This window comes from Microtus pennsylvanicus, chromosome 5 (genome assembly GCF_037038515.1).
Source record: "Microtus pennsylvanicus isolate mMicPen1 chromosome 5, mMicPen1.hap1, whole genome shotgun sequence".
Taxonomy (NCBI): domain Eukaryota; kingdom Metazoa; phylum Chordata; class Mammalia; order Rodentia; family Cricetidae; genus Microtus; species Microtus pennsylvanicus.
Genome location: NC_134583.1, coordinates 124,898,294 through 124,910,106, shown reverse-complemented (window position 1 = coordinate 124,910,106; position 11,813 = coordinate 124,898,294). Strand labels below are relative to the sequence as shown.

Here is an 11,813-nt window from a genome sequence, read left to right as displayed (position 1 = left end):
CAAAGCATTAGGGAAGCTGAGGCAGCAGAACAAAAAGCGGAAGCTGAGGCCTTACTTACTAGGTCCTGGTGTGTAGCTGTCCTGTCTCTTCTAGGTTATTAGCCCTGCCAGTGTAGGCAAGAGGGCACAGGGTGTGGAGGAGGTCTGCCAGCCATCATGGATCTAGGCTCAGGTCTATCCCCATTCCAGCATTTAATGTTCATTACGTTAAGACCCTGGAAGCCACCTCTTGGGAAGACATAAAGGGACAAAGGGGAGGGATACATGAGGTCCTGGAATTCAGGTCCTAAGAGCTGACTGAGTGACAGGACTTGAAGCCAGGCTGAACACGAAGGGGGAGGTGCTGGAATTTGGGGGAGATCATTAGATTTTGCAATAGGAGACACCACATCCAGTCGGGAAGCTGTGGAGATTGAAGAAGGGCAAGAGAGACAAGGAAGAGGAAAGGAAAATCTATAGGCTTTCCAGGTGAGGATCCTAGGGGCGAGGAAATTAGGCGGGCAGGAAAATCCTGGGTTCCTTCAGGAATAAAGGCTGAAAGGTTCGGGACCTCTAGCGGACAAAAGAGAACAACACAGTGATGCCTCTCTTCCCAAAACAAACATGGCCGCCGGTGAACCGGTCCGAAACGCTAAGACATTGGAGAATGGGGAAAGAAGCCCTGCCCCGGTATGGGCAAATCGCCCTCCTCCAAAATGGCCACCACGGCGTCTCTGGGCCCCGCCTTTGATCTCGTTGGTGGGACTAGGGGATAAGAACTGCACCGCGCGGGACTAGTCGCCGGCGGCGCCTGACGGAGCAGGTGATTTCCCCTCCAGCCCCGGGCCTAGGGCTAGGAGAGTCGCGGAGAGCATTGACACAGGGTACCCCTCCTCGCGTTCCCTATGGTACCCCCTGGGAGGGGGGGTCGGCCGGACCCCTTTCTCTAATTGTCTCCCGTGGCCTGTATGGAGGACCATCTAGCTTGTTCAGGCCTATCTCGTCATGTGACTCACCCCTCCCAAGGCGGCTATTGCATCCCTGGGTTCTCAGGCCCCCTGTTCTGGACACTTCTGAGTGCCCTGCTAACGGTTATAAAAAGCTCTTGCTTCAAGGGTCGGCCATCAATGAGATCCCACTTCCTGTGTTCACGTCCCAGGGTTTGTGCACCTGCCTGACGTTAGATGGCGGGATCCTTTGCTCCCCACAATGTCCTTGGTACCTCTAAGACCTGGCGTGGGGATCAGGGTGAAATAGTTTTTGCTGGGGCTTTCGTTGGGCTGCATTATGACTTTATAATAGGGCAGGGAGAAATAGTGAAGACTTTTGGGCTAGACCCCTTACTGCTCCCTTAAACCTCCAGGACTCCTTCCCACGTTGCTTCCCAGGAATTCTGCGTTCACATGGCCTGCTCTCAACCCCCATTTAGTTCCTGTCCACTCCAGGGGAGTAGTGGACACTGCTTATCCTAAGCTAAGTTGCCCAGAGGATCTCTCTAGCCCTGCACCCTCTAATAGAGTGTCTAACAGATGCAGACCTATATCTGGTCCTTTGGGAGACTCAGGCTATCCCAGGGCAAGGAGGATGGGCAGCTGAGTTATTTGCCTGTGCGGAGAAAGTGAGTCCAGCAGAGCGGTGTTTGTAGAGGCTCAGGGAGAAGGGAGTGAGCAAAGATTCTGTTGTGGGTGAGACTGCTGGCCAGGCAAGAGAGGCTCAGAGTACAGGTCCGGGCCACACCATTGGCCTCACGAGAGCTAGTGTAATAGCGAGGCTGCGGAAGCCAGGCTGCCTGTGTGTGAAACTGTCATTAACCTATCCCATGACCTTGGGAAAGTTTCTCACATTTTTGGTGTCTTCATTTCCTCCCAGGTACTGGGCATAATAGTATCCACATTTCAAGGCTGTTACTGGGATTAAGGAAGTTAATGCACTGCTCTATACGCAGCCAGTAGACACTTTCTAACGATCAGTGCAAGTGTTTTTGTTTAATGTTTTTCGATTTATTTCATTTCACATATATCACCATTTTGCTTGCATGTATGTCCATGTACCACATGCACACCCGGTACCCTTGACAGTCAAAAGAGAGGGACTGGAGTTGTGAACAGTTGTGAGCTATGTGTGTGCTAGGAATCAAACTTAGGTCTTCTGCAGGCACACCCAGTGCTCTGACTGTTGCTCGGTCTCTCCAGCCCCCATCAGATGAGTTGTAGCAGGACTCACGGACAATGATTGTCACATTTCATAGGAACCACTAACTAGTGAGCTCTGATCAGAAAGTACTAGGTTCTGCGGGCTCTATCTGGAACTTCAAAAATCTTACGGAAATCCTGGGGTGCTGCTCAGGTTGACTTAGGAAGCCAATTTAGCTGTTCACATCTCCCCCAGCTCCGGAACTATGGGGAGAAAATATTAGGAGGTGTTCTCAAACAGGAAGGACATGTCAGGGAAAGCTGGGAGGAGAGGAAAGGGTGGGAAGAGAGACGTGACAGGCTTTGAAATCTGAACCATGTTTGGTCAGTCCAAAAACTGGAGGAGATAGGATGGTCTCTTAGCAGAAGAGCCAGCCCCAGAACCTTAGAGGAGGAAGGCTTTTCCTTTGAAGACAGTGAAGGATTTCCCAGTAACAACTTTGCAGGTTTCTAACACCTTGGTTAGAAACCTCACATTCATCCCCCACAAAGCTTCCTTAGAAATGGGGCTTTCATACAGCAGCAAGTGTCTTCACCCCTCCCCCCAGAGGTTTCCAGGCCACTATCAACAGTCAGGGTGTGAGGATGGGGTAGGTCTCTGGAGGGGGCTACCTTTATAGGACAGTTGCATGATGGGAGCTAGAATGCCTGGGCTAAGGTGTTCAGTCCTGCACCGGGGCCTGGGGCTAAGGGCAGAAGGTGTTCATCTCCCTTGAGAGACAGCAGCTACTCAGTCCTCCTTTTAAAGTTCCTTTTTGTGCACTCACAGTCACTCTGATTTAGCACTGAAAGGACCAGGTCACTGGTCCAACCCATGAGGAAGTCTTGATATCCCTCATCCCCAGAGTAACCCCTAAATTAACACTGTAGTATTGCTAAGGACCCAGGTGAGGGTCCCACACAATCAAGTGCTGGACTTTCTGGGAAGGTAATAGGAAGTAACTATTAAATTTGATGTTTGTTTGTTTGTTTTTGAAACAGGGTCTCACTATATAGCACTGGCTAGCCTGGGACTCACTATGTGAACTAGGCTGCTCTCAGTCACAGAGATCCTCCTGCCTCTGCTTGCTGAGTGCTGGGATTAAAGGTGTGCGCCACCACATCAGCATTTTTAAAGACTTATTTGTGTGTGGTGTGTGTGTGAGGTACCGAAAGGATGTCCAGTCCTATTGGGTGCCTCCAAGTATGGATGCTGACAAACGCTGGTACTCTGATAAAGCAGAGAGTACTTTGAACCAATGAATCATCTCTTCAGCCCCCACGATTGCATTTTTTAAAAAGATTTATTTATTTATTTATTTATTATATATACACTATTCTGCCCGCATGTACACCTGCAGGCCAGAAGAGGGCGCCAGGTCTCATTACAGATGGTTGTGAGCCAGCATGTGGGTGCTGGGAATTGAACTCAGGATCTCTGGAAGAACAGCGTGTATGCACTTAACCACTGAGCCATCTCTCCAGCCCCCACAATTGCATCTTAAGTAGTTCATACAGCTGTGATGGGAAGAAGGGGTTGCTGGGGGAGATGGTAGCAGGAGGAGAGAGGTGTCAGGAAGCACCTACAGGCAAGAAATAGTGCCAAGTGGCAGCCAAGGGGATAAGAAAGGTGTGGGCCTAGGGAGATGCTTCAGTAGGGAAAGTGTGTACTGTGTGAGCCTGAAGGCCTGAGTTCGGATCCCTAGCACCCACATTAAAAACAAAAAGCAAACAAACAAAACATAAAAGCAGGTATAGCCAGGCACAATAGTACCTGCCTTAAATGCCAAACAGAGGCAGGAGGATCACTGTGAGTTCAAGGCCATATTGGTATACATAGTAGATTCCCGGACAGCCAGGACTAAATAGAGAAACCCTGTCTTAAAGACAAACAGACAGTCACAACAGGTATGGAGGTGCACAGCTGTAACTCCAGCACTGGGGCTCAAGACAGGAGTGCCGTGGCCAGCCGGAAAAGCCAAAATAGAATACTCCAGGTTCATCCCTCTGAGTTCAAGACCATTGTGGTCTGCATAGAGAGTTCTAGGACAGCCAGGACTATAGAGACACTTATTTATTTATCTATTTATCTGTCTATTTATTTTTAAAATTTATTTATTAATTATGGATACAGTGTTCTTCCTGCTCGTCCTGCATATATCCCTGCAGACCAGAAGAGGGCACCAGATCTCATTACAGATGGTTGTGAGCCACCATGTGGTTGCTGGGACTTGAACTCAGGACCTTTGGAAGAGAAGTCAGTGCTCTGAACCTCTGAGCCATCTCTCCAGCCCCTAGAGACACTATTTTAAACAAACAAAAAGGGGAGAGAAGTGTTGGAAGCAGACAGCCTGATGTCAGCCTCTGGCTCCACTGCAGTGGCAAGACCACCCATGCACCCACACCACACGCACAGCAGATGTTTGGTAACTAATTGGCTGATGAAAAGCAAGGGATAGAGGGCTGTCATGGTGAATTCCTAGACTGTTAGCTGAAGAGCTGTGTCTGGATATTCATTTAGGGAGGATACTCCCAGAGGATAAGTGTACTTGAGAGGGTATCACTTAGGGAATGCAAAGTGTGAGGCACCTGGAAGCTTCCATGTGGTGGTGTCAGTTGGCAGCTCGGGCTGACCTAGAGGACTGAGCATCTGAGAGCTGGTGACATACAGTTGGTAAGGATGGGCCCAGGTGAGACCCTGCAGAGAGAAGGCAGCAGGGCCAGAGGGCCACAGATGGGGCACAGAGGCAGGGGTCAGGAAAGAAGTACCTGAGGGGGAGGACGCCAGAGGCTGTGAGCTCAGGATTGTGGGTGGTGGTGCAGATAGTAACCGAAACTATACATACAGTGCTCAAGACCAAACTCGGGAGTTACGTGGTTCAGCCTCGTAGACCAAAACCTAAAAAGGAACTGGTAACCTTAGCACGAGAAATTAGGGAAAATATGGTATATTCAGTAGGAGTTGGTATGATTGCTTGGGTCCAGGGAAGGGTGAGAGAAGGCAAAATCAAGAGTAGTCCCATGCTTCAGATGTAGTAGCTGAGTGAGGGGTGCGTATGTGCAGGGGTGTGAGGAGGGCATGGGTGTGAGTGAGGGGTGCGTATGTGCAGGGGGTGTGAGGAGGGCATGGGTGTGAGTGAGGGGTGCGTATGTGCAGGGGGTGTGAGGAGGGTATGAGTATGGGAGGTTGGATTCTGAGATTCCTCTAGAGCCTTCCAAATGAGAGGGTTGGCTAACATATGGTTCTCTGAGTCTTGAGCCATTCTTACCATCTGTGCATTCCTGACTCCCAAATAGAGCTTGGGGGTCAAAAGTATGGAGATGGGGGCTGGAGATCTGTCTTGGAGTTAAGAGCACTGTTGCTTTGGGAATGGACAACAGGTTCAGTTCCCAGCACCCACATGGTGGCTTATAATCTTTTGAACTCCAGTTCTAGTAGATCTGGCGCCCTCTTCTGACACCCTCCCTGAGTACCAGGCATGTACTTTTGTGTCCTTACATAAATGCATGCAAACACGCATGCAGAGAAAATAATAATTCTTTTTAAAAGCTTGTAGATGAATTAAGCCAGAAAATATATACCTAGCACTTGCTGAATACAGACATTTTCCTAGACACTAGGAACCGGAACTGCCAAAGAATAAGGGAGCCAGCAGGTTGGAGAAATAGCAAGGGCAGTGGGGCGGGGAGGAAAGGGGGGAGAGGAGGAGTGGTGACTTAGAAGTGGGCAAGGGCTGGACTGTGCGGTATTCCACAGGCTGGGGGATGACAAAGGTCTTATGGTTCAGGCTGCTGGAAAGGCAGGGGTTGGGCAAGAGGAGAGAATCAATGTAGGACTTCCCCTCCATATGGGCTCCTGAACCAGAAAAAAAAGTCCCTTTGTACAAAGGGTGGGTGGCTGGTCATGGATAGGGGAAGGGCTGTGCTTGGTCCTGAGACCTCCTTACTTTGGGGGCTGGACAATGGGGCCTTGTGATTGGAATTGGAGGCCAAATAGCCCCCTCAGTGAAGAGATTCCTTAGCCAAGAAGCATGTGACCCTTCTTGCCACAGGAGGTGGGGGAGGGGCCCAACTCCCTTTGGAAGCCTTTAGAGACAGTGTTGTACCCTGTCTGGGGCTGGAGGAGGTAGAAGTGGGCGGCTCAGGGACTGACTGACTCTGCTTGCAGCAGCTGGGGGCAGCGCCAGCAGCTGGTTCAGCCTCAGAAGGCAGAGGAGGGATTGCTGCCCCCCGCCCAGTGGGTGGAAGCAGCCCAGAGACCTGGCAATTCTGTCTTGTGTTCTTTAGAAGAGACAGCATGGAGTTGGAGAGCATCGTCAGTTCCGCCCTCCTTGCCTTTGTGCAGACACACCTCTCGGAGGCCGACGTCAGGTAAGGGCTGCTCCTGAAGGAGCAGGCCAAGTTCAGAGGGGGGTTGCAGACAATACTCTACACTGGCCAGTGAAAAGATGCTTACAAAGTATTCAGCCCAATCTGAGGTGGAACTGACCCAGGTCTTCTGCAAGGATAGCGAACACTCTCTGAGCAGTAGTGGCATAAACCTAATCCTGCCCTGGGGAGGCAAAGGCAGGCAGATCTCTGTGAGTTCAAGACCAGCCTGGGCTACATAGTGAGTTCCAGGACAGCCAGGGCTACACAGAGGAAATCGTGTCCTGAAAAACTAAAGAAAAAAATAGAGGAATTCTTAACCACGTAGCCATGTCTCCAACCCCCCGTTTGTTTTCAAGATTATTTATGTCTCTGTGTGTGTGTGCAGGTGCCACGAGGCCAGAACTGGGTGTCAGATACCAGGGAGCTGGAAGGATAGGCAGCTGTGAGCTAATTCATGTGGCTTGGGTGAACTGAACCTGGGTCCTCTCAAGAGCAGCAGGTGCTCTTAACTGCTGAGCCATTTCTCCTGCCTGGGAAGAGCTGATTTTTATTTGTTTACATGGTCTCTCTCTCACTGTCTATCATCTGGACTGGTTGGAAACCAAAGCTGAAGGATTGGGAGGAGATACTCTGGCTCCAAGGGCCGAGCTGACTCATGGGCACCCATGGAACTGAGGACGAACTCAGACTAGGTGGGGATGCTGAAAATATCCAGGTTCCTAGACAGTGAACTTGTTCTTTCCCACAGTGGCTTGGATGAGGTCATCTTCTCCTATGTGCTGGGGGTCCTGGAGGACCTGGGCCCCTCAGGCCCCTCAGAGGAGAACTTTGATATGGATGCCTTCACAGAGATGATGGAGGCTTATGTGCCTGGCTTCGCCCACATCCCCAGGTAGGGCCTGGCGGGGCGAGAAAGAGGTGGCGGCTGGCTGGGGTTGGGATAGAGCGATCCCCATACCACCTCCTTTGCCTTTTAGGGGCATGATAGGGGACATGATGCAACAGTTGTCATCGCAGCTGAGTGATGCTAGGAACAAAGGTGAGTGTGGGGCTCTGGCATTTGGAGGACTCCACCCCCACCCCAAGCCCTGGCAAATCCGATACCCTCTCTGCCTCTTGAAGAGAACCTGCACCCACAGAGCTCCTGTGTCCAAGGTCAGGTGCCCATTTTTCCAGAGACCCTGAGGCAACCTGAAAAGCTCAGAGAAGAGACCAGATCTCCTGCTGCTACTGGGGACACCCAACATGAGGTACTAGAAGAAGAGGGGGTACCCATGAAGGACCGTGGAGGTAGGAAAGGAAGGAGTATGGCCTACAGTTACCATCTGTGCCCACAGGCAGCTGGTTCTGAGGAAGAACTTCTTCCGGGAGTAGATGTCCTCTTGGAGGTATTCCCTACCTGTTCTGTGGAGCAGGCCCAGTGGGTGTTGGCCAAAGCTCGGGGGGACTTGGAAGAAGCAGTGCAGATGCTGACAGAGGGCAAGGAAGAGGGGCCTCCCGGCTGGGACGGCCCAAGTCAGGTACCCTCTCTCAGTCCCACCTCAGCTCTACTGTGTCCCTATCCTCATCTGTGTCCCCTGTTGTTGCCACTGCACCTAGAATAGGTCTCCCATATCTGCAGGACTTGCCCAGGCGCCTCCGAGGCCCCCAGAAGGATGAACTGAAGTCCTTCATCCTTCAGAAGTGAGTCTGGGCTGGGCTGGGCTGGGCTGGGCCCTAGGGTCTTCCCAGGTGGCGGGAGCTTCACGTAGCCAGTGTTTGGCAGGTACATGATGGTGGACAGTGCAGAGGACCAGAAGATTCACCGACCCATGGCTCCCAAGGAGGTAAGAGTTGGGGGTGTGGGATGAGGGGTACTGACCCGTGATTTCAGTCACTCACTGCCTGTTCCCTGACAGGCCCCCAAAAAGCTGATCCGATATATTGACAACCAAGTAGTGAGCACCAAAGGGGAACGGTTCAAAACCACGCAGAACCCCGAGGCTGAGGAGATGAAGGCCACATACATCAACCTCAAGCCAGCCAGAAAGTACCGCTTCCACTGAGGCCCTGTCAGGACTCTGCCGAGCCTTCCGGATCCCAGAGGGATGCAGCCTCCTGTCCACCCCACTGCCCCTTCTCTATTTCCTTGCTCTAGTGTTAATCTATTCTTGGAGCTGCCTTCATGAGCACAGTAAAGGTGGTCCAAGGAAGGTGTTACTTCTTTCCAGTCATTCCTGCCACCGGGGCAGAAAGAGTTAGTTACACGTGTGTCTGACCTTCTGGTCCTAGCTGCTGTGCCCTGTGCACCAGACCAGAAGGGGTAAAAAGCTCTTTATTTGAAATTCCAGGGTGGGGCAGGGTTTGTCACAGGCCTCTCAACCCCAGGCCCCCACAGTTCAGTTTCCCTACAGCTCAGTGTCAGGCCCCGGCTACACAGTCCAGCTGTGCTCCCACCCCAAGGAAAGTCCGTTAGACCTGCAGGTTGACAAAGGGTGCGAATCCTGCCATGTCCTGGAGTAGCACCAGGGCCTGGTGCAGCGGGGGTTCCACGTCGATGTCCACACCACGATTCCACAAGCGGCTCAGGCTGGGCTCGGCCACGTGGTGGCAGTGCCGCACCCTCAGAGAGCGCAGCGCCGGGCAGTACTCGGCCAGGGTCCTGAGTGAGAAGCAGGGTGATGCTAGGTGCAGGGGGCCCTCTCGCTTGGAGGGGGGTGCCCACTAAACCTGCAGCTGGCTCCTGCAAATTCTAGGTTTCCCTCCAGCTCAGGGTCCACTCTTCTCTACAGTACCCTAGGGAGAAGGCCGGAATGGAATTACAGACTCCACCCCCCCACCCCCGCTCACTGGGGGCTTCTGGCTCTCAGAGAGTACCAATCCTTGGTTCTGTACCGCGTTTCAAGATTACCCTCCCTGGTTGCAGAAATGCCAGAAATCAACTTTATGTCACATCTCTCAGTGTGTCAATATTGGTTCAGAAGTCCTTTTTTTTTTAATTATAGGCTTTCTAGCCTAAAAAAAAAATATCCCAGAGGTTTTTGACAAGTACAACCCTTCCGCCTACCCCTAGAGTGACTGCCCATCTCCCACCCACTAGCCCCATGCCCAGGCACCTGACACCGTTGCTTCCGACGCGAAGGCAGCCTGTGAGGTCGAGGTGCTCGAGTTGCGGGCAGTTTCGGGCCAACTCTTGGACCGCGGTGTCCCCCACATTGGCGTTGACAGCCAACGAGAGGCTGCGGAGGCTAGCGCCACGTCTCTGCGCCAGATACACGATGGCCTCGTCCTTGAGCTGGCGACAGGCGGTGAGGTCTAGCTCCTCCAGAGCCGGGCAGCGGTCGGCGAGGCCACGTAGTGCCAGACCGTCCACCCAGTCACAGTGAGCGAGCGAAAGGCGCTGCAGACGAGGGCAGCCCTCAGCCAGCGCCCCCAGCGTTCGGCGGCTCAGCTGGCCGCAGCCGGCCAGGGCCACGCTCCGGAGCTGCGGATTCCGTGCCAGTACTGGCACCAGGTCCTCGTCCGACAGCCATTCGTGACACGGAGCCAGCGCCAGCTCCTGCAGCCCCTCCGCATCCCGCAGTAGCCGGGCTAACGCGGCCCGAGGAATCTGGGGCCCCACCTGCGGGCGGGAGGCACCGAGACTCAGTCTGTCCCTGGGGCGGGACGCTGCCTGGCATCCGCCTACCTTGGGGACCTGTCACCTGCCCTCCCAGGAGAGAGCTCACGCTGGAGGGGCCGGGCTGGAGGCGGGGCGGGGCCACGCGGGGGCGGGGCTGCGGTCCCCGGCTCACCTGAGCGGCGTCGAAGCGGCGCAGCCCCGCCAGGTGCAGCTGCACGAGCGCTCGGAAGGCGCGGCTGACGCGCTGCAGCCGGAGCAGCTGGCGTAGCGGGACCCAGGTCAGGACGTGCGGAAGCAGCACGTCTTCCCAGGGCAGATCCAGGAGCCTGCGAGGAAAGAGGCGTTGACGTCTCCGGGCCGCTGTGACGTGCGAGTCAGTCTGTAGTACCCCAGAGTCCCGGCTGGCAAGAGCGAGTCCAGGTCCGGCCAGGACTCCGCTGCCCTCCCGCGGGTCTCCTTTCCCTCCCTCGGCCCCTTCAGTGTTCGGTACCTGACAGCTCCCGGTTCTTGCTCCCCTCCGGACTGCTCCATTGGTGGCTCCATCGTAGGCTACTGCGCGTGCGCAGTAAGCTCTTCTAGCTTTGGCCTTGAAGCGGCTGCGGCGAGCCCGCCTCCTTGGTCTGGAGAGACAGACCGATTTAATCGAGTGCGGCCTCACTGAGAATCCTTTCGGAAAGCTTTCCGGATGGCCCCCAAAACTGAGGCAGGACGAACCAGCGACGTACCATCAGATGTCTTCGCAGCTACAGGGCTTGAAGCCCGAGACTGTGCTTTCAGTCTCCGTTGCGGGCCAGTAGCCTCCTCTGAGTGGTGATGGGAGGAGCAGACAAGGCCAAAGGCGGAAGGGGCGGAGCCAGGACTCCTAGGTTACCGAGTGCCTCCCTCTGTCCTCTGGTCGCGTTTTAAGCGACTTTGAGAAAAGAAAAGGGGGGGGGGGAGAGACTGCCCAGGTTCTAACTAACTGGTATGCAGTAGGTGCTCAATAAGTCATTGCCCATAGAATGAATTAAATGGGCGACGCTAAGGCCTTTCTTATCAAGCAGATTTGTTCAAACCTGCCATTCCTTGTGAATTGTGAAGTGCACACTCAATGCAGCTATCCCTTTCCAGTTCAGAACAGCGTAGGCCGGCTTTTTGCCTAAGGGAAAAGGACTGCCTGGGAGCAGCAGCAACTCCTCTCCCGCGGTCCAGAGTCCGGGAGGAATGCGTGCTCAGCGCAAGCTACTAGCCTTGCTGCTTCTTGACTGGTCTGGGTCAATTGTAGGAAGAGTGACGCCCCAAAGCTCGCAGCTCAGTCATAGGCTTTCCTTTCACTGTGCCCCATATACTAATCTCAAGTCCCACTCTGAGGAACCCCTGGCGTAATAATTTCCTCCAGCATCCAAGGAGGGTGTGGGGCACGTGAAAGACCTTGCGCCGCTGCATCCTACATGGTTGCGCGCCCCTGTGCAGAGATTTCGGCCGCTTCTTCAAATGAAAGCTGCTTCCCATCCGTTATCTCTCTCACCAGGGCTTTGGGCACCTTTGCAAAGGCACGCGGGTCTGTCCATTTTAAAGATGGGCAAACCGAGGCTCTGGGGAGGAAGCTCCTTAACCAGCATCAAACGGAGCAAGGATAAAGGACCCAGACATCCTGGTTTTCCCAGAATCCCTTCCACACTACTTCATTACTCAGTGTAGCATGAAGGGAG

The 11,813-nt window shown here is 53.6% G+C and overlaps 2 protein-coding genes across 5 annotated transcripts; one reads left to right on the top strand and one right to left on the bottom strand.

The window, feature by feature from the left end:
- The first annotated feature begins 681 nt into the window (after positions 1-681).
- On the top strand, positions 682-8,718 carry Cuedc2 (CUE domain containing 2). 4 transcript variants are annotated; one of them, XM_075974277.1, is made up of 9 exons: positions 682-802; positions 6,438-6,521; positions 7,270-7,413; positions 7,499-7,560; positions 7,698-7,771; positions 7,859-8,041; positions 8,143-8,204; positions 8,287-8,347; positions 8,420-8,718. In XM_075974277.1, exons 2-9 carry the CDS (start codon positions 6,448-6,450, stop codon positions 8,564-8,566), a joined length of 807 nt encoding a protein of 268 aa, XP_075830392.1. In that variant the 5' UTR covers positions 682-802; positions 6,438-6,447; the 3' UTR covers positions 8,567-8,718. The 4 variants fall into 4 exon arrangements, with proteins under 4 accessions (XP_075830392.1, XP_075830389.1, XP_075830391.1 ...); XM_075974274.1 differs by having other exon boundaries at positions 7,644-7,771; XM_075974276.1 differs by having other exon boundaries at positions 752-802; positions 6,441-6,521; positions 7,644-7,771.
- A 99-nt stretch (positions 8,719-8,817) lies between these two features.
- Positions 8,818-10,799, bottom strand: Fbxl15 (F-box and leucine rich repeat protein 15). The gene is made up of 4 exons (XM_075974273.1): positions 10,613-10,799; positions 10,295-10,448; positions 9,617-10,122; positions 8,818-9,162 (listed from the first exon to the last, which is right to left on the bottom strand). Exons 1-4 carry the CDS (start codon positions 10,663-10,665, stop codon positions 8,973-8,975), a joined length of 903 nt encoding a protein of 300 aa, XP_075830388.1. The 5' UTR covers positions 10,666-10,799; the 3' UTR covers positions 8,818-8,972.
- Between the last annotated feature and the right edge of the window lie 1,014 nt (positions 10,800-11,813).